Below are 20,000 nucleotides of genomic sequence, written 5' to 3'. Positions count from 1 at the left end.
ATTTGTAAAGTTCGTCGGGACAAACTTTGATGTTGACTTTGACGGTGCAAGTATTCGCAAAGGCCGGTGCATTTTGGAGGCGAGTGGACAGAAAGATTGTGAAAGCTACTGGACCGCTAGGGTGCCAATACTTTTGGAGGCAAGCGAACATGAGCACTAGACATGATCCGAATACACGTGAGGCAGTTCCCCTCATTGTGCTGAGTGTTTTGATATGTCACATGTACATGTTGTGCAAATTTTTAATTTTCACGTCACGTGACGTCACGTGATGTGACCAGAATACCTGTGGGGCAGTTCCCCTCAATGTGCTGAGTGTTTTGATATATCACATGTTCATGTTGTGCAAATTTTTGATTTCGCTTGTTTTGGGGGCGGGGATACACGTGACGTCATGTGACATCACCAGAATACCCGTGGGGCAGTTCCCCTCATTCTGCTGAGTGTTTTGATATGTCTCATGTCCATTTTGTGCAAATTTTTAATTTTGCTTGTTTTGGGGGCGGGGCTACACGTAACGTCACGTGACGTGACCAGAATACCTGTGGGGCACTTCCGCTCATTGTGCTGAGTGTTTTGATATGTCACATGTCCATGTTGTGCAATTTTTTTTATTTCTCTTGTTTTGGGGGCGGGGCTACACGTGACGTCACGTGACGTGACCAGAATACCCCTGGGGCAGTTCCCCTCATTGTGCTGAGTGTTTTGATATGTCACATGTCCATGTTGTGCAAATTTTTTACTTCGCTTGTTTTGGGGGCGGGGCTACACGTGACGTCATGTGGTGTCGAGTGAAGTCACCAGAATTACCGGTGCTGGTTTTGAGCTCAACAGTAATATAAACCACTGTGTGTAGAATCAGTCGTGTTGATGGTGAGATGGTCTCCGGTTCCTATCTGCTCTCCGTTCTCTCTGTACCAGGTGTAGTTCAGCACTGCTGGGTTTGCATCACTGCTACAACTCAGAGACACTGAACTGCCCAAAAGTACTGAATCAGATGGAGACACTGATACTGATGTGTTTCTAGGACCATCTGAAGGAGGAGGAACAGGATTTAGGAGACTCCATAAATCATTAAAGGTCTACTGAATGTGACTTGATTAAGATTAAACCCTTACACAGAACATGTAGAGTACGAGAGCTCTGTACTGATTTGTTATGGTTCTGGAGCTGGTAGGTGGCAGTGCAGGTGAAATCGAGTCCATGATGCAGGAGAGTAACGTTGAAGTTCACTTTGAGGAGCTGAAGCTGGTGTTGTGGTTCTGCTCCTGTCTTTTCTCCTCAGGCAGGAAGCTCCATGTAATAATAGTGGGTTTGAAGGGACATGGAGATCGAGCAGCGCAAATGAGACTCAGTGAAGTTACCTCCACCACCTCATTGTGGTCCTCCACCTCCCCCTGATCCTCCTTATACAGTGTTATTGAGGGTCTGATTGGAGATGCTGAGATAAACACACACTATCACATTAGAGATGAGTTTGAAAGGTGTTCCAGTGCATCATTAGTGTAATTACAGTGTACACACACACCCCCACAACACACACTCACTCACACACACACACACACACACACACACACACACACACACACACACACACACACACACACACACACACACACACACACACACACACACACACACACACACACATGCACACACATGCAGACACACACACATGCACATGCACGCACACACACACACACACACACTGCTGCAGTACTCACCTCAAACTCTTACTGATACTGCGGTTTTATAAGTGTTTTTTAGACGTCCCAAAGCCTCTAATCTAAAGTAATATGTTCCTCTGTCACTCTCACTGATGTTGTAGAAGATGGTGGTGCAGTTCTTCATGAGGAGATCTCCAATAATTTCACCTTCAATCTTGTTCTCTGTAGTTACTTTAGAGTTAAAGACGTTGTTACTGACAGCATTAGTCCCATCTTTTGAACCAGATTCCTGTAGGATCTCCCTGGAGGTCTACGTCATATTGTTCTGTAATCTGAAAACTGCAGGGTATGAGAACACAGAGTCCTCTCAGAGCTTCTACACTCTCTGGTAGACTGATGGAGAATTCTCTACACAAAACAGCTGCAAACACACAATAACACACACACACACACACACACACACACACACACACACACACACACACACACACACAATAACACACACACACACACACACACACACACACACACACACACACACACACACACACACACACACAAACAATAACACACACACACACACACACACACACACACACACACACACACACACACACACACACACACAAACCCACAAACAATAACACACAGCATTAAGTCATTACTACAGTAACATATTTAGCCATATTTACATGATCTCACAAATTAGATTAGATTCTACACAAACCTTGAAATAGAGAGTAAATGATGATGAGCTTCTTCACTGATTTCATTTCTCTGTTCATGAAAGATTCATCTGGAGAAGAGACAAATATAATGAGAAATAATCTCAGACACTAAAGTACAGATCATGTAATCAAAATAACACGGTTAGTACATGTGTATACAATGTGTGTATATTACAGTGTGTGTATTACAGTGTGTGTATATTACAGTGTATGTATATTACAGTGTGTGTATATTACAGTATGTGTATATTACAGTGTGTGTATATTACAGTGTGTGTATATTACAGTGTGTGTATTACAGTGTGTGTATATTACAGTGTGTATATTACAGTGTGTGTATATTACAGTGTGTGTACATTACAGTGTCTGTATATTACAGTATGTTTATTACAGTGTGTGTATATTACAGTGTGTATATTACAGTGTGTGTATATTACAGTGTGTATATTACAGTGTGTGTATATTACAGTGTGTGTATATTACAGTGTGTGTACATTACAGTATGTGTATTTTACAGTGTGTATATTACAGTATGTGTATATTACAGTGTGTATATTACAGTGTGTGTACATTACAGTATGTGTATTTTACAGTGTGTATATTACAGTATGTGTATATTACAGTGTGTATATTACAGTGTGTGTACATTACAGTATGTGTATTTTACAGTGTGTATATTACAGTATGTGTATATTACAGTGTGTGTATATTACAGTGTGTATATTACAGTGTGTGTACTTTACAGTGTGTATATTACAGTATGTGTATTTTACAGTGTGTATATTACAGTGTGTGTGTATATTACAGTGTGTATATTACAGTGTGTGTATATTACAGTGTGTGTATATTACAGTGTGTATATTACAGTGTGTGTATATTACAGTATGTGTATATTACAGTGTGTACATTACAGTGTGTGTATGTTACAGTGTGTGTATGTTACAGTGTGTATAATACAGTGTGTATATTAGTGTGTGTATATTACAGTATGTGTATATTACAGTATGTGTACATTACAGTATGTGTGTATTACAGTGTGTATAATACAGTATGTGTATATTACAGTGTGTATATCACAATGTGTGTATTTTACAGTGTGTGAACATTACAGTATGTGTATATTACAATGTGTGTATGTATTACAGTTTGTGTGTGTGTGTGTGTGTGTGTGTCTGTGTGTGTGTGTGTGTCTGTGTGTGTGTACATTAATGTGTGTGTGTACAATTCAGTGTGTGTGTGTGTGTGTGTGTGTGCATGTGTGTGTACATTAGTGTGTGTGTGTACATTTCAGTGTGTGTGTGTGTGTATGTGTGTGTGTACATTACAGTGTGTGTGTGTGTGTGTGTGTGTGTGTGTGTGTGTGTGTGTGTGTACATTACAGTTTGTGTGTGTGTACATTATAGTGTGTGTGTGTGCATATTAGTGACTATATACATTGTCTATTTATTACAATGTATGTGTATTACAGTGTGTGTGTGTGTGCATTACCGTGTGTGTGCATTACCGTGTGTGTGTACATTAACGTGTGTGTACATTACCGTGTGTGTGTACATTACCATGTGTATATGAATGTACATTAATAAATCCTTATCCTGGTAGATTATGCCACCCGTTACCCCGAGGTGGTCCCACTTCGAAAAGCCACTTTCCAGAATGTTGCCTGGGAGCTCCTCAAGCTCTTCAGCCGAGTGGGAATCCCCAAATTTCCAGAGATGCCAATCAACCTACCCTTTGACCCCACTGACTGCTGGGCAGGGGCTCCGAGAAAAGGGGGAGCCTGTGATGGTGGTGCCATGAAACCAAATGCAAAGTGCCTGTATATTGTATGTGTATATTGTGTGTGTATATAATGTGTGAATACAGTTTGTATATTGTGTGTATATTGTGTGTGTATATTGTGTGTGTATATAATGTGTGAATACAGTTTGTATATTGTGTGTGTATATTGTATGTGTATATTGTGTGTGTATATAATGTGTGAATACAGTTTGTATATTGTATGTGTATATTGTGTGTGTATATTGTGTGTGTATATTGTGTGTGTATATTGTATGTGTATATTGTGTGTGTATATTGTGTGTATATTGTGTGTATATTGTGTGTGTATATTGTGTGTGTATATTGTGTGTGTATAATACAATGTGTGTATACAGTGTGTTTATATTTTGTGCGTATATTACAGTGTGTGTATACAATGAGTGTAAACAGTGTGTATACAGTGTGTATAGTGTGTGTGTGTGTGTGTGTGTGTAAAGTGTGCGTATATTGTATTTGTATATAGTGTGTATACAGAGTGCGTATATTACAGTGTCTGTATAGTACAGTGTGTGTATTGTGTGTACAGTGTGTGTACAGTGTGTGTAGTTACTATAAACTTCAACACTTGAGACTCAGCACTGTTTTAATATACACATGTTGGATATTTACTACTTTGTCATCATTGTCATAGCTGAAATTGTCCCAACTCAGAATGCATCACACACACACACACACACACACACACACACACACACACACACACACACACACACACACACACACACACACTATACTATACAGACACTGTAATATATGCACTCTGTATACACATACAATATATACACACTTCATACACACACTGTATACACACTATACACACTGTATACACACAACATACACACACTACACACTTGTTCAGTCATATTTCCTGATTCAGATTTGATCCTTTCATGTCTTTGTTGTTCTTCTCTTAATTTTTATTCATCTGTTTATCATCTTTTCTGCCTTTTGATGTAAGAATTAAAACGTTTGATCCTTACCTAAATGTGTTCCGAATCTCCAGTTCTCAGAATTAGTGTGAACACAAAACTGCTGATCTTCCTCTTACACACACACTTACACACACTTACACACACTTACACAATCCCACAAACACCCACAATCACACGCACAACAACTTCCTTAGTTTGTCTGTATACTTACAGTTTCTTAGATTTCTGTCATTTCACAGTCTCCTTTGTCTAGAGCCAATTTTACAACATTTATAAAACTCAGCTACTATTTATTCTGTTTATTTTGTTTACTTTTTATTTATCTGTTTTATTTGTTTTTCAGAGTTTAATTACATTGTACAGTGAATAAAATTAGAAACATTTAAACATTCTGACTGTGGCAGTGCTGCCCCCTATAGGACAAGGGCTTTAATAAAATTCATTTTCATTTACGCTAACACTTTTAACACTAGACATCAGTTACAGTCTCCAAACTCGGACCATTGATTTACAAATGAAGTCATGAGAGAAGCTCACAGTCTCTTTTTTATTTTGTAATGTTGTTCCTCCTTTTCCCTCATGTGTTGCCAATTTCCTCCCTTGTGTCATGTCTGATTGTGTGTGTGCGTAAGTGTGTGTGTGTGAGTTTGTGTGTGTGTGCATGAGTGTGTGTGTTAGTGTTTGTGAGAGTGTGTCCGTGTATGTGTGCGTGGGTTTGTGAGTGTGTGTGTATGTGTGTGTGTGTGTCTGTGTGTGTGTGTGTGTGTGTGTGTGTGTGTACATGAGTGTGTGTGAGTGTGTTCATGGGTTTTTGAGCATGTGTGTGAGTGTGTGTGTGCATGGGGGTGTGTTTGCATGCATTAGTGTGTGTGTCTGTGTGTGTGCAAGTGTGTGTGTGTGTGTATGTGTGTGTGTGGCTGTAACATCATTGATTACACCTGGTTTCCGTCACCTGACTAGTAAATAGTGTGTATTTGTACCTTGACCCTCATCACCAGATGTTCCTGCACACACACACACACACACACACACACACACACACACACACACACACACACATAACAGAAACAGAGTAAACTAAAAATAAATTTATAAGACATAAAAAGATTTCACTCTTTTCCAAAAATTAATTAAATGATTTTATTGTGTTCTGAACATTAAAATAAAACATCATAATGACACATATTTGTATTTATATAAATGATTTTTTAAATATTGCTTCACAAAAATAATAACACAATATACAATACTCACTCACTCACTCACTCATGGACTAACATATGAACACAAGTCAGTTTTTTAAAGTAAGAAGTTTAAAGTTTAAAGTAAGTTTATACAATAAAATAGATCATCATTTGCAGGTAAAAGGAGTTTATGCTTTATTTTTAATATAACAAGCTGCATTTTGATTCTTACAGTTTTTTTCAGCTGCTAACGAGCATTGTTCAATACTGAAACCACATTTTCAAAACTCTTCACACAGTCAGCATTACCAGCATGAATGTGTGCAAAACAGTTAATCTCACCTACAAAACTCACTCAGACCAACAACCACTGGCAACAATTCTCATTCAGAAAACACACATTTCACATTTCCTGAGATGTCATTTAGAAATGAGCCTCTCTGTATTGTAGGGGCCAATAAGTGGTTTGTGTAACAGCAAACCTTCATTGGACATTGCTGCACACATCGTGATGTTAGCTCCTCTTTGGCCTGGGACCTCCACAGTCGCCCTCTGTCCCAGTACATTTCTTCCCCTGTGTCGTGTTTTTGCCAGGTTGAATGCAGCTTCATCCATAAAGATAAAAGTATGTGGAGTTCATCTGGCTTCCATCTCCATCACCCTCTAAATTGCAGAGAGGTTCACAGTAATTGACATTATGCATCAATGTGTATGTACCCGGGGGGGCACAGTGGCTTAGTGGTTAGCACATTCGCCTCACACCTCCAGGGTCGGGGGTTCGATTCCCGCCTTCGCCTTGTGTGTGTGGAGTTTGCATGTTCTCCCCGTGCCTCAGGGGTTTCCTCCGGGTACTCCGGTTTCCTCCCCCGTCCAAAGACATGCATGGTAGGTTGATTGGATTCTCTGGAAAATTGTCCGTGGTGTGTGAGTGTGTGAGTGAATGAGAGTGTGTGTGTGCCCTGTGATGGGTTGGCACTCTGTCCAGGGTGTATCCTGCCTCGATGCCCCATGACGCCTGAGATAGGTACAGGCTCCCCGTGACATCTGAATTTAGATTCAACAATTAGAAATGTGTTACTTGAATACTTATGAAAGTCTAGTTTCTATATTGAAAAATACAATTTGCAATTCCTTTCGAAAATATACTGGAAATTTTTTTTTGGTCAATCAGAGGTGGTTAATTATTGCAATTAAAATATTAAAGGAGGAAATTTATATTAAATGATTTTAATTATCCTCCAGCTCTAACTTCCATATTGTATTGCTGCTAGCATTATTTAAATTCATCTTTATTGCAGAGACCGAGAGGGGGGTAGGAGGGAGCGAATGAAGAAACACGAGGCCCAGCAAAACACTGCCGACCCTCATTAGGCACATCACAACTCAATTTCTCAATTTAAGTTCTCTGTCCAAGTTAATCTGATTTTTTTTGTATTTTTTTCTGTGATTTTTATTACTCTGAGTTGAATACATTTCTTAAATGTATTCTTATGTTTACTCTTAAAGCTGTAATTATTTAAACACTTGTTTTGAAGTAAATTGTTTTGAGTACATTTGTTGTTGAGTGTTTCATTTACTTTTAAGTTAATAAGAGTTTTACATACAGTACTGTCAGCTGCATGTGTGGCACATATGGGCCAATAGATTTTAACAGAACTCAACCATAATAAAATTGCATATAAGGCTCATATTTGGGCCACATTAAATTGTATGATTTGTCTCATGTTTGGTGGAGTTATGGCAATCATTTGGTTCACTTCTTTCAAAGAAGAGGTGTGCCATATTTGGGCCACATAAAATTACTTTTGGCTTATGCTTGGTAAACTTATGGCTCTGCTTTGGTTCATTTTTGACAAAAAAGAGGTGTGCCATATTTGGGCCACATAAATTACATTTGGCTCATGCTTGGTAAACTTATGGCTCTGCTTTGGTTCAGTTTTGGCAAAGGAGATGTGGGCCATATATGGGCCGACAAACACAAACTAATCTGGGCCACAGCTCAGCTGTTTATCTGGCCCAAATCTGGGCCAAAGGAAATTTGCTGACTGGGCAAGTGGTCAGAAAAAAGGATGGATTATGATAAGAAATCACTTCAACTTTTGGTGAAATTAAATAATAAAAAACAACAGTAGAAGTTAATTGTGTTACGTGTTAAGTGTTAACTGTGTTAAGTGCTGAAGTCACCAATGCAGTTTTTTGGTGCATTAAAACCCCTGATTTTTCATTACACAACTAAGTAAGCTACATTTTTCACCATGTAACTGAAATATTCACTTTTTGTTCTAAGTCAAAAAACTATGAAATAAAGTAAATACAGCTTGTGGTTTTAAACCTGACAGAGTGGTAGAAAAAAACACATCTGATATTTATTTATTTATTTATTTATTTATTTATTTATTTATTTGTTTGTTTGTTTGTTTGTTTGTTTGTTTGTTTATTTAATCTATATGTTTATAGATGATTCTAAATACCTCAAAAATTTTAAATGCTATTTTGTCTGTATACATATATGGTTAACTTTAAATATAATTTACTTATAATTGTGAAAGTGAAAGTGACGTGACATATGGCTAAGTATGGTGACCCATACACAGAATTCGTTCTCTGTATTTGACCCATCCAAAGTGCACACACACAGCAGTGCACACACCCGGAGCAGTGGGCAGCCATTTATGCTGCGGAGCCCGGGGAGCAGTTGGGGGGTTGTAATGCTGTAGTGTCTTAAATAAATAATTATAAATAATGAAAAATATTAGAAATGGTACATAAAATAGTTTGTGTAGATTTCCAGGAGAAATACAGCAGATTCTCCAACATACATAGTAAAACTTACCTGTTAATGTCCTTATAAAAATACACTAATTGTACTGGAGTTTCTACAAATTTAATGTTTTAATGTGGAAATTATTTATTAAATAATTATGAAAGGTGCTTAGATGATTTAGATTATCTACTGTAGGTATAAATATTTTCCTAACCAACAACACATTTTTTTTTGCCATCGTTTTACTGTAATGATGTAATGAATGAATTGTACAGAACAAATGCTACAAACATTTTTCTGATAAAGAGACTTTTACAGAGAAGGTCAGATGAATATATCTAAATGTCTGATCATTTGAAAACATGCTTCTCTTCAAAATTCTACATAATTTGCTTTGTTCTATAAATGTTTCTCAAGTCACCACAAAACAGAACAGAAAGTATTACACCAGGTCGTGTGCAGGTCATGATGAACATTGTTCTCTTTTTTATCAGTTACTACACAAAATACTGCAAATGTAGATTGTGGCAGATTCTCTGTGCCTCTATATTCTCTAATATCTACAACATACACAACTTATATTTAATTTAACTACATTATAGATAACTGTTATTACAGCTCAATAATATTTATTACTATTGTGTATTAATTAACATATTTATACTATAATCTCTGTGTGTTTATTTTGTGTTCAGTTGTTTCCTCTGTGCTGATTGGTGCTGCTGTTGGAGCTTCAGTAATGATGATACTGTGTGATATATTCCTGTGGTTAAGACACAAAACAAACCTCCAACTGGACGAGACGATACATCAGGGAATGTGTTAAATGATACGATGTTGCTCGTTGCTGCTTGCTTTTTTTTCCGGTTTTCATGCTCCGGTGTTTTTCTCGTCGGTTGGAATTTATTTTGAGCGACCTACAAACTTTGTAAAAATGACATTATTTACTGCAAAGTGTCGACATTATTTACTGTTAACCGTGCCGGCTACGGCACACCACCTCTAGGAGATGAGGCTGCATCAACTTCGTTGTAACTTTTAAGCATTAAATCCTCTTAATACACGGTTAAAGTATATACTGTTTGAAAGCTTAGACTCTCAGGATATTATTAAGCCTACACACAAAGCATAATATGATTTATAGCCGTCATAATATTTTAATCAAGTTGATAGCCACCTGAACTAGGCGGCGCCACACACAAAAGATCTAAAGAATCCCACAAACTTATTAAATAAAAATAATTTAATTAAAATAATTAAATAAATTAGGAAAAAATAAAAGAAAATTATTTCAGAAGGTTTTCCATGCAATTGCAAAAATAAAATTTATTTGAAAAACAGAAAGGATTTAGAGAATTAAAAAGTTCAGAATGAACCAATCAGATTTGATCTCATGTTTAATACTAATTACCTGTGCAAGAAGTTGTGCTGAAGCAACACCATCCTCTCTGCTTCTGAAGTTAGAGTCCAGTGCCATGGCAAGCATTACTCCGGATCATTCTATGGGACTCTGGCCTTCACTGCCTTCCTGCCCATCAGACCTTAAAGGTTTTATTTGCCCATTCCACCACTACAGATTTTGCATGCTGGGTAAAAACACATACAGGAAGTACTGTATTTGCAGCTCATCAGCTTATAGTGAAAGTTTATTTATCACTACACATCTATCCCTAATGATCAAGCCTGAGGTGACGGTGGTGAGGAAAAACTCCCTGAGATGATAAGAGGAAGAAACTCGAGTTCCCCGATGGTTTTGGATGGTTACGGTTCCTGTAAATTGTAAAACTAAATTGTAAACATTAAGGTGTTTACAGAGCGACAAGCTGAAAACAAATGAATGGAATCATGAGATTTATTAAGATCAGTGGATTAAAATATAGGATATAGAGATGAGGAGAAATGTAGAATTAATTCTCTTCACACTCCATCACAGTAGGTGGCAGTATGAAGCTATGAAGTTTAAAGTCCACTTTAAGGACAATCTTTAAAAACCATACACATTTATGTATATGTATATTTATGCATATGTATATACATTATTTCTCCATCTATAATTTATATTTTTATATAGTTTTTTATACAGTTTTCTTATATAGTTCATACTTTTTATTATTGTTCTATTTTTTTTTTTAAATACTTTTTATTCTTATACCGGACATTTGCATAAAGCAATAAAAATGAACAATGTGTGAGAAAGTCACTTCCCAACACTGATATGATTTCTGCAGAGCTAATCAGAGCACCGACAGCTCTGTGGATCAGCACACCGTCAGGCAGGCGGTGAAGGTGGTGTATGGAGAGGAAACAAGAGTGAGGCTGATGCACTAGGATACAGGCCAGGCTAAGGAGCACAAACCCTCTGTGCCGAGCATGTTACTGCTAATGTACGGTCACTTCAGGACAAAATCTTTTATTCAGCTTCTTTTTATAATTCACCCTGACGTGGCTATTGAGTTAGCAGTCAGTCAGATGACTGCACCGACTGAACAAGGACTCCGGTAAGCACAGAGGCGGCGCTCTGTGTGTTCACATTCACAATGACTGGTGCACTAATGTCACACTGACTCACACTCATTGTTCTACAACATCTGCTACTTTAACTCTATATTTTAAACATAATATATTTATGTAAACTATATTTGATAACATTGTAATGATTTCTTTATGTCCTGTCTTGTTAAAAACAATATTTACACAATTAAATAAAACACAGGTCAGAATTTGAGACTCAGTGCTGGTCCTCACCGGTGCTCTGGGAGAGTGGAGATGCTTCATGGAGGTTCCTGGTCCACAGTGTGTGATGCTGACTTTGACCAGCAGGATGCAGAGGTTGTGTGTCAAGAGCTGGACTGTGGGATTCCTGTGAAGGTTCTGGGATCAGCTGCTTTTGGCAGAGGGGAGGGTCAGGTGTGGACAGAGGAGCTTCAGTGTAGAGGAAATGAATCTGAGATTTACTTCTGTCCATCATCATCTTCACTCAAACACTCAACCTGTTCCCATGACAACGATGTGGGATTAATATGTTCTGGTTAAGTATCATGATTTAACTTCTATTTAAATAGAGACCACATAGCTGTCAATCAAACGTTAAGGTGCCTGTGTTAATGTTCCTCTTTCACTGAGCTCTCGGCTGTTTTTTCAGGTCACACAGAGGCGCGGCTGGTGAACGGACCGGACTCCTGTTCTGGTTGAGTGGAGCTCCTGTACCTCGGTGTGTGGGGCACAGTTTGTGCCGTAGGCTGGGATATAAGAGCTGCAGATGTTCTGTGTGCACAGCTGGATTGTGGGAGTGCTGTGGCTGTGGTGAAGGTGGGCTGGTTTGGGGAGGGGAGTGACCACATCTGGGAGGTGGAGATTTATTTCAGGCAGGACTGGAGGAGAGTTCTCCTGGAGTTGTGGAGTCTGTCTGAGGCGTCTGTGCTCTGCAGACAGCTGGGCTGTGGCTCCGTGCTGAACTACCGCTCCTCTCCATCCACCACTGAACACAAACACATGTGTGTAACAGGTTTCAGCTGCTCTGGGAGTGAAGAACATCTGAGGAACTGCAGCAGTGCACAAGCTGAACCTGTCAACTGCAGCTCCGGTGAACAGCTCTACATCACCTGCTCAGGTAAACACTCACAAATGAGCAGGTCTGTAGAAAACCAGCACTTTAAAATGTAGTTTTAAGAACAGATTTCTGTCAGTAGGAAAGTAGTTGTTTAGCATATTAATTAAAAATACAGTTAATTTACACTTCATGGCAACAGAACAAATATTTTCTCTGTCAGTCCTGAGCTATAAATGTTAATATTAACATATCTGTGTGTGTGTGTGTGTGTGTGTGTGTGTGTGTGTGTGTGTGTGTGTGTGTGTGTGTGTGTGTGTGTGTGTGTGTAATAAAAATCCCAGCTCCATCAGGCTGGTTGGTTCTGTGGGAGACTGTGCAGGAAGGCTGGAGGTTTTCCACAGCGGCTCGTGGGGGACTGTGTGTGATGTCTCGTGGGGTCTTGAGGATGTTCAGGTGGTGTGCAGACAGCTGCAGTGTGGAGAGGCCCTCAGTAACCACATACCAGCCTGGATTGGTCCTGGAACTGGGTCCATATTGCTGAATGAGGTGGAGTGTGAGGGGAACGAGACGTCCCTGTGGAACTGCAGATATCAGCTGTGTGAAGAGGGTGAATGTGGACACCATGAGGATGTAGGAGTCGTCTGCTCAGGTACAGTGTGATGACTGACAATAATCCTGTTAGATATGTATATGTTTTATTTCAAAACTGAGGTCCAAAGTTCCTGAAATTCAACATGATAGTAAGGACTTGTTTATGAATGTAATCCATCTCAAATATATTTTTACATAAAGATATTTTTACACTTATTTAACTGTGTGGATAAAACAGGACGTTTTTAAATGAAGTGTAAGTCGTCTTTCTCTCACCAGAGTTTAAAGAGATCCGACTCACGAAGGGCTGTGAGGGGAATCTGGAAGTGTTCTACAATGGAACCTGGGGTAATGTGTGTTACAATCAGATGGCTGATGAGACGGCAAACATGGTGTGTGGAGAGCTGAACTGTGGACAACATGGCAGTCTGTCAAACACTGAAGCACGAGTAAAATCTGCTCCTAACTGGCTGGATCGTGTGATATGTAGGAAACACGACTCTAATCTGTTGCAGTGTTCATCTTTACCCTGGGTACAGAACAAATGTGATAATCATGATGAAGTGGTTTATATTGAGTGCACAGGTAAGAGGGTTAAGACGTTTCTGGTTCTGTACATTGTCATAGCCTGCATGTAAAACTTTTCATTAATGCATTGATTTTATTACTGCAGATGATGGAAAGTCTCCACGTCCACCAGAAAACTGCTCTTTACTTCCCTCTCAGAAACACTGCTCAAGTAAGGAGATATAAGGAGAAGCTTTTAGTCCTGTTCTTCATGTGGATTTGATGGTGACAGAAGAGATTTCCTCTTGTATTTATAAAATCATTTTAAGAGAACTTTAATGTATTTCCTCATAGATCCATCCTGAGGACATCAATCTATCTATAATATAAGTATAATCCTGAGTATAATATAAGGTTAGATGGTCATGGTGTTGTAGTGAGCTGTGTGACTGGAGCTGTTATTCAGTGTTGGTGTGTTTCCTCTTGTGTGATGTGTGTGATGTAGAACACTGGTCTCTCAGGCTGAGTGGAGGAAAGGGAAGCTGCTCTGGGAGGTTGGAGGTGTATCATAACTCTACGTGGGGCTCCATTTGTGATGATCAGTGGAACATCACGAGCGCTCGGGTGGAGTGCAGACAGCTGGGCTGTGGGTCGGCGCTGCGTGCTGATGTTCGGTTTGGTTCTGGTGAAGGGACTTTCTGGCTGAACAGAGTGAAGTGTCGTGGGGATGAGATTCACCTGTGGGACTGTCATCATTCCCTGAAGAAACACACTTACTGCTCTCCTGCTGGAGTCACCTGTGCAGGTCAGAGGGGTGTGCTAACTTTTCAGCTTTCTGTCACAGTGATAAGACTTGATAACTTTTATTTAGAATCTTAGATGTTTGATTGAAATCTAAGACCCTGAACTGTAAACACTGATCAGCATGTCATAAACCTTATTGAGTAACAGTTTATTTTTATTGTGAGACAAAGTGTTTTTCTTTCTGTGAATACAGACATATCCACCGTGTCCACTGCTACACCCATCACCACCACCCCCACAACCCCCACCACCACCAAACCAGGTGTGTATTTGTTTAATATAATATTTATTGCTGTTCATTAAGTTCTAAATATTTCTGATCACAGCGTCGTATCAAGATCCTCTTCTGTGTTTTTGACCTCAGTAAGAACTGGACCTCCATCCTTCCCTCCACTGGTTCTCTATGTGTTGGGAACGCTGCTCTTCCTGGCCTTAGTGCTTCTGCTGGTACTGTTTTACCAGAACAGAGTGCTCAGGAGAGGTACCACACTTTCACACATTTTATTATTATATTATTTAAAATCTCATTCTCATATTATCATTCATACTGTAAATACATTTAATATTATATTATAAAGTGTATGTGGTGTAGAGACAGGATTCTGCTGATAAACATCTATTAAAGCTTCTGTTTTAGTGCAGGGGTGTGTGTGTGTGTGTGTGTGTGTGTGTGTGTGTGTGTGCGTGCGCTTGCGCATACGTGAGCGCGAGTGTGTGTGTGCGTGTGAGTGCGCATACGCGAGTGTATGTGCGTGCGTGCGTGTGCTTGCGCGTGAGCGTGTGTGTATGCATGCGCGTGTGTGTGTCTGTGTACATGTGTGTGTCTGTGTGTGTGTGTGTGTGTGTGTGTGTGTGTGTGTGCATCTCCTCCCTCCCTGTGTGTGATTTATGATAAATAACTAAAAATAAAAATTTAGTGTATGTGTATTTTAGTTGATGGATGTCAAGAAAAATGAGTCCCATTAAACCATGATGGTCACTGGGTGTCCTGATAAATACTTCAATGTGGTTCATGAAGGCAAGCATGGGTTTGTGTGTGTGTGTGTGTGTGTGTGTGTGTGTGTGTGTGTGTGTGTGTGTGTGTGTGTGTGTGTGGGTGTGTGTGTGTGTGTGTGTTCATTAGAGTACATTCCTGCGATAAAAATAAACTTAATGTGCAGAGTTCATGTGCGGTAGTGTAATTATTTTTTATTTCATGGGGTGTTCTTTGGGGTTATGTGTGCATATGTATTTATGTGTGCATATGTATGTGTGATTCTTAGTGATGTGCGGATCGTGGTTATATCCGCTGGTCGTGTGGGTCTGTCTGTCTGTCTGTCTGTCTGTCTGTTTGCTTGTCTGTCTGTCTGTCTGCCTGCCTGATGATACATGAGTGAAATGCAGACACTCTTTATATCTGATTCTTAAAGTAGAAATGGAGAGACAAGACACACACTGGACATGAGACACACACTGGACACAAGACACACACTGGACACAAGACACACACTGGAACACAAGACACATACTGGAACACAAGACACACACTGGACACAAGACACACACTGGAACACAAGACACACACTGGACACAAGACACACACTGGACACAAGACACACACTGGAGCACAATCTGTTAATAGGATAAAAACCAAGCGGTGCGAGTGAACACTTATTTAGTTCAGCAGGTGTTTTAGAGACACAGCAGAATCACCTGAATTCCGACACAGTTGGTTTTATTCTGTTTCTGGAAAATAAGTTATGGCCATTAACATTTGTCATAGGGCTATAAATATATGGTGTGTTCTGTAGCATATAATCAAAGAGTTATTGGGAAAACTACGTTCTTAATTGTTACTTTATTTAATTTTGGAAATTTATAGTACAATATTCTGAATTGTATTTTAAAAAGATGGACTAATAGCCGATATCCAGTCATTGCTCAGTCTGAACAAATTTCATATGTGTTCGTGTTTGTGCGTTCGCCTGTTCAGGAAGTTCACAACAACCTTGACATTCCAGCTAAAGTCTGAAAGTGAGTAAAGTCTGAGTTTATGCTATTAATAAAATGTAGCTTAATCTGGCCAAAGAACCTTTTGTTTTATTAATAAAAAAATAAATGTTAATTTAAAAGTAGCATCTGTTCAGCAGCATTGTGTTACATTCAGAACGCTCTAACTGCACCGAATGCACTGTTAAAGATCCATCCATTGACCATATCGTCATGATGAAAACTAAGATTTAGTATAACTGTAATTTGACGATCGGGTGAGGAAATCTTAATCAGAGAACATTATGGTGCGGGGGGGGGGGGGGGTTGATTTATTTGAAGCAGCGGATATTTGTGTGACGTTTGAGCTGAAGCGCACATCTGTAGTGTGTCTGATTTCCTGGACAGGTGCATCCCTCCTCTCTCTTTCTCTCTCTCTGTGTGTGTGTGTGTGTGTGTGTGTGTGTGTGTGTGTGTGTGTGTGTCCGCTCGTGTGTGTCCACTTGTGTGTGTGTGTGCCCTAATATGTACTGTATGTAAAATAGTGAGGTGATGCCTGTGTATTTATGACAAATAATTAAAAAGAAAAATTTTGTATTTGTGTATTTGAGTGAATGGATCTCAAGAAAAAAGAGTCCCCATAAACCATGGTGGTTACTGTGTCCTGATAAATAATTTAATTTTTTAATTTAATAATTCAATTACTGTGTGGTTCAGGAATGGGAGCACGGGTCAATGTCTGTCTGTTTGTGTGTGTGTGTGTGTGTGTGTGTCTGTGTGTATGTGTGTGTGTGTGTGTTTGTGTGTGTTTGTCTGTGTGTGTGTGTATGTGTGTGTGTTTGTGTGTGTGAGAGTGTGTGTGTGTGTGTGTGTGTGTGTGTGTGTGTTAGAGTACATTCCTGCGATAAAAATAAACTTAATGTGCAGAGTTCATGTGCGGTAGTGTAATTATTTTTTATTTTATGAGGTGTTCTTTGGATGTGTGCATATCTATGTGTGATTCTTAGTGATGTGCGGATCGTGGTTATATCCGCTGGACGTGTGAGTCTGTCTGTCTGTCTGTCTGCCTGTCTGTCTGTCTGTCTGTCTGTCTGTCTGCCTGATGATACATGAGTGAAATGCAGACACACTTTATATCTTATTCTTAAAGCAGAAATAGAGAGACAAGACACACACTTGACACAAGACACACACTGGAACACAAGACACACACTGGAACACAAGACACACACTGGAACACAAGACACACACTGGACACAAGACACACACTGGACACAAGACACACACTGGAGCACAATCTGTTAATAGGATAAAAACCAAGCGGTGCGAGTGAACACTTATTTGTGTTCACTCTGATGCTGAGAAGCTAGTTCATGCGTTCATGACCTCTAGACTGGACTATTGCAATGCATTACTAGGTGGTTGTCCTGCATCTTTAATAAATAGGTTACAGTTAGTCCAAAATGCAGCTGCCAGAGTTCTCACTAGGACAAGAAAGTATGACCATATAACCCCAATTTTATCATCTCTACACTGGCTACCTGTTAGGTATAGAATTGACTACAAACTGCTGCTACTTACGTACAAGGCTCTTAATGGTTTAGCTCCCATGTATCTAACTAGTCTTCTAACACGTTACAATCCTTCACGCTCTCTGAGATCACAAAACTCAGGGCTTCTGGTAGTTCCCAGAATATCTAAGTCTACTAAAGGTGGTAGAGCATTTTCTTATTTAGCTCCCAAACTTTGGAACAGTCTTCCTGATAGTGTTCGGGGCTCAGACACACTTTCCCAGTTTAAATGTAGATTAAAAACTCATCTCTTCAGTCAGGCGTACACATAATACATCCCATAATATCATGCACCAGTACATCAGACCAGCGCATTTTTATGAACGGCAGATATGTTAATCCCTTTCCACTGCTTTTCTCTTTGTACCCATCCCGAGGCATCCAGACACTGTACCAGCTCCCATCGTCCTCTGTGGGACGAAGCCTTTGGACATCCACTGAGCCGAGGCCGACTCTAAGAATCCTGAGACATCTCCAGTTAGACTCTGTGGTACTCAGAAGATCAGAAGTCCTTGAACCTCACACCAATACAACATTTGTTTGACTGTATATTACAATCACACCCCCAGTGTCACCCATATGAGGATGGGTTCCCCCTTGAGTCCGGTTCCTATCAAGGTTTCTTCCTTTACCAATTTAAGGGAGCTTTTCCTTGCCACTGCTGCCTGAGTCATCTCAGACTTGCTCATAGGGGAATAAATACATACACACTGTGAACTATATACATCTAATAATAATCTAGAATTTTTATTCTGTTAATTCTTATTTCTTTTATTATTCGTTATTTCCTTTATCATTAATTATGTTTACCTTCTGCTCTATGTTTATGTTCTGTGACCTTCCAATCAGTAGCCCAACACCTTAACCACTGAGCTACCACATCCCCCAACCTGAACATATTGAATGAAAATTTGTTTTCTATTTAAGACAGTTCCATATTTCTGGCTCGTAACAAGTTTTAACATATTGTGATAAACAAGGTTTCTTCTTGCAAGTGGAATGTAATTAACACATTTCTAAAAACACTGAATAACAGATTCACAAGTTTCAGATCAACATGAACGATAAGATCAGTTGTTTCTTCAAAAGATTGTAATGAACATTAAAGTAATTTTGATGGAATAAACTGGTAATAAATGAGGTGTGGAGTGTCAGTGATATTTAAGCTCACTATGACTTATAGCACTAAATGTGTTGTAAAAGGAAAGCTGGAAACATTTGTTAAGTAATAATGGAGGTGATTTAACTCTCCCTTAAGTTATTTACTAATAACAAGGTGAGAAAATGAACATGGTTCAGAATGAATTAAATTATTAGAAGTATAATAAAGTCATTTTTTGTGTTTATAAAAGTTGAAATGTAATTTCCTGAGAAAAGGCCTTTGGAGACGTGTCTCAGTCACATGGTCCCTGTCCTTCTGAGATTTCTCCTCCACGTCATCATATTCTGTAAAATAAACACATTTACTTCTTTAATACATCCTTTATATTGTATTAATACATTAATTGTTTTTAACAACTTATAATACATAAACGATGCACTATATAGGATTTCTCTGATATTTAAACCATAAATGAAGAGAATAGAGGACATTTATCACACCAGTTTCTTTAATCTGACTGAACGGTGATTTGTTATAAAAACAGTGATCTGATGTTTATGTTCTGTATCATAGATAATATTTACAGTAGGTCTAATCTAAACTCTTTAATAAATACATGTTCTATTATATTTGTCCTAAAAACTGTTCTGAAAGCTGATACCATATATACCATATATAATATAATCACATATAATTTAATCTTTTACTCTGTTGCCTGTGAATTTACGTACATTAGAGAATAAACAGGAAGTCGCTCACCTTCTGTCTCTCCTACATCCTGTTCCTCAGTGATGACATCATCATAATCTTCTGG

At 38.9% G+C, this 20,000-nt stretch overlaps 4 protein-coding genes, 1 long non-coding RNA gene and 1 pseudogene across 9 annotated transcripts in view; 4 read left to right on the top strand and 2 right to left on the bottom strand.

Annotated features, from left to right (window-relative positions):
* The window catches only part of LOC113641621, a 69,119-nt gene extending 54,312 nt beyond the window's left edge, over window positions 1–14,807 (top strand). The window contains exons 2-4 of the long non-coding RNA XR_007138638.1: window positions 13,908–13,973; window positions 14,247–14,546; window positions 14,739–14,807. This is a non-coding gene — a long non-coding RNA (uncharacterized LOC113641621). The remainder of the gene's footprint in view (window positions 1–13,907; window positions 13,974–14,246; window positions 14,547–14,738) is intronic.
* LOC113650187 (B-cell receptor CD22-like) overlaps window positions 1–20,000 on the top strand; it is a 1,781,460-nt gene that overhangs the window by 546,351 nt on the left and 1,215,109 nt on the right. The gene's annotated exons all lie outside the window — the stretch shown is intronic.
* The window catches only part of LOC113663456, a 644,552-nt pseudogene that overhangs the window by 382,352 nt on the left and 242,200 nt on the right, over window positions 1–20,000 (top strand).
* Window positions 1–20,000, bottom strand: part of LOC113663459 (B-cell receptor CD22-like) — a 157,486-nt gene that overhangs the window by 4,317 nt on the left and 133,169 nt on the right. The window contains exon 7 of one of the 2 annotated variants that reach the window (XM_047803969.1): window positions 811–1,033. In XM_047803969.1, the coding sequence (XP_047659925.1) occupies window positions 828–1,033 (206 nt within the window). In that variant the 3' untranslated portion in view covers window positions 811–827. Of the gene's footprint in view, window positions 1–711; window positions 1,034–20,000 lie in introns of those variants that run through there. The other variant, XM_047803968.1, reaches the window with a different exon arrangement.
* LOC125138452 (scavenger receptor cysteine-rich type 1 protein M130-like) lies at window positions 11,828–12,376 on the top strand. The gene is made up of 2 exons (XM_047803999.1): window positions 11,828–12,121; window positions 12,236–12,376. Exons 1-2 carry the CDS (start codon window positions 11,860–11,862, stop codon window positions 12,283–12,285), a joined length of 312 nt encoding a protein of 103 aa, XP_047659955.1. The 5' UTR covers window positions 11,828–11,859; the 3' UTR covers window positions 12,286–12,376.
* Window positions 19,875–20,000, bottom strand: part of LOC125139589 — an 18,629-nt gene continuing 18,503 nt past the window's right edge. The window contains exon 8 of the mRNA XM_047803995.1: window positions 19,875–20,000. This exon is cut by the window's right edge and continues 5 nt beyond it. Within this exon, the coding sequence (XP_047659951.1) occupies window positions 19,890–20,000 (111 nt within the window). The 3' untranslated portion in view covers window positions 19,875–19,889.

The sequence above is a fragment of the Tachysurus fulvidraco genome, chromosome 19 (genome assembly GCF_022655615.1).
Source record: "Tachysurus fulvidraco isolate hzauxx_2018 chromosome 19, HZAU_PFXX_2.0, whole genome shotgun sequence".
Taxonomy (NCBI): domain Eukaryota; kingdom Metazoa; phylum Chordata; class Actinopteri; order Siluriformes; family Bagridae; genus Tachysurus; species Tachysurus fulvidraco.
Note: the sequence above shows the minus strand (reverse complement) of the source record. Positions and strands in the feature narration are given on the sequence as shown.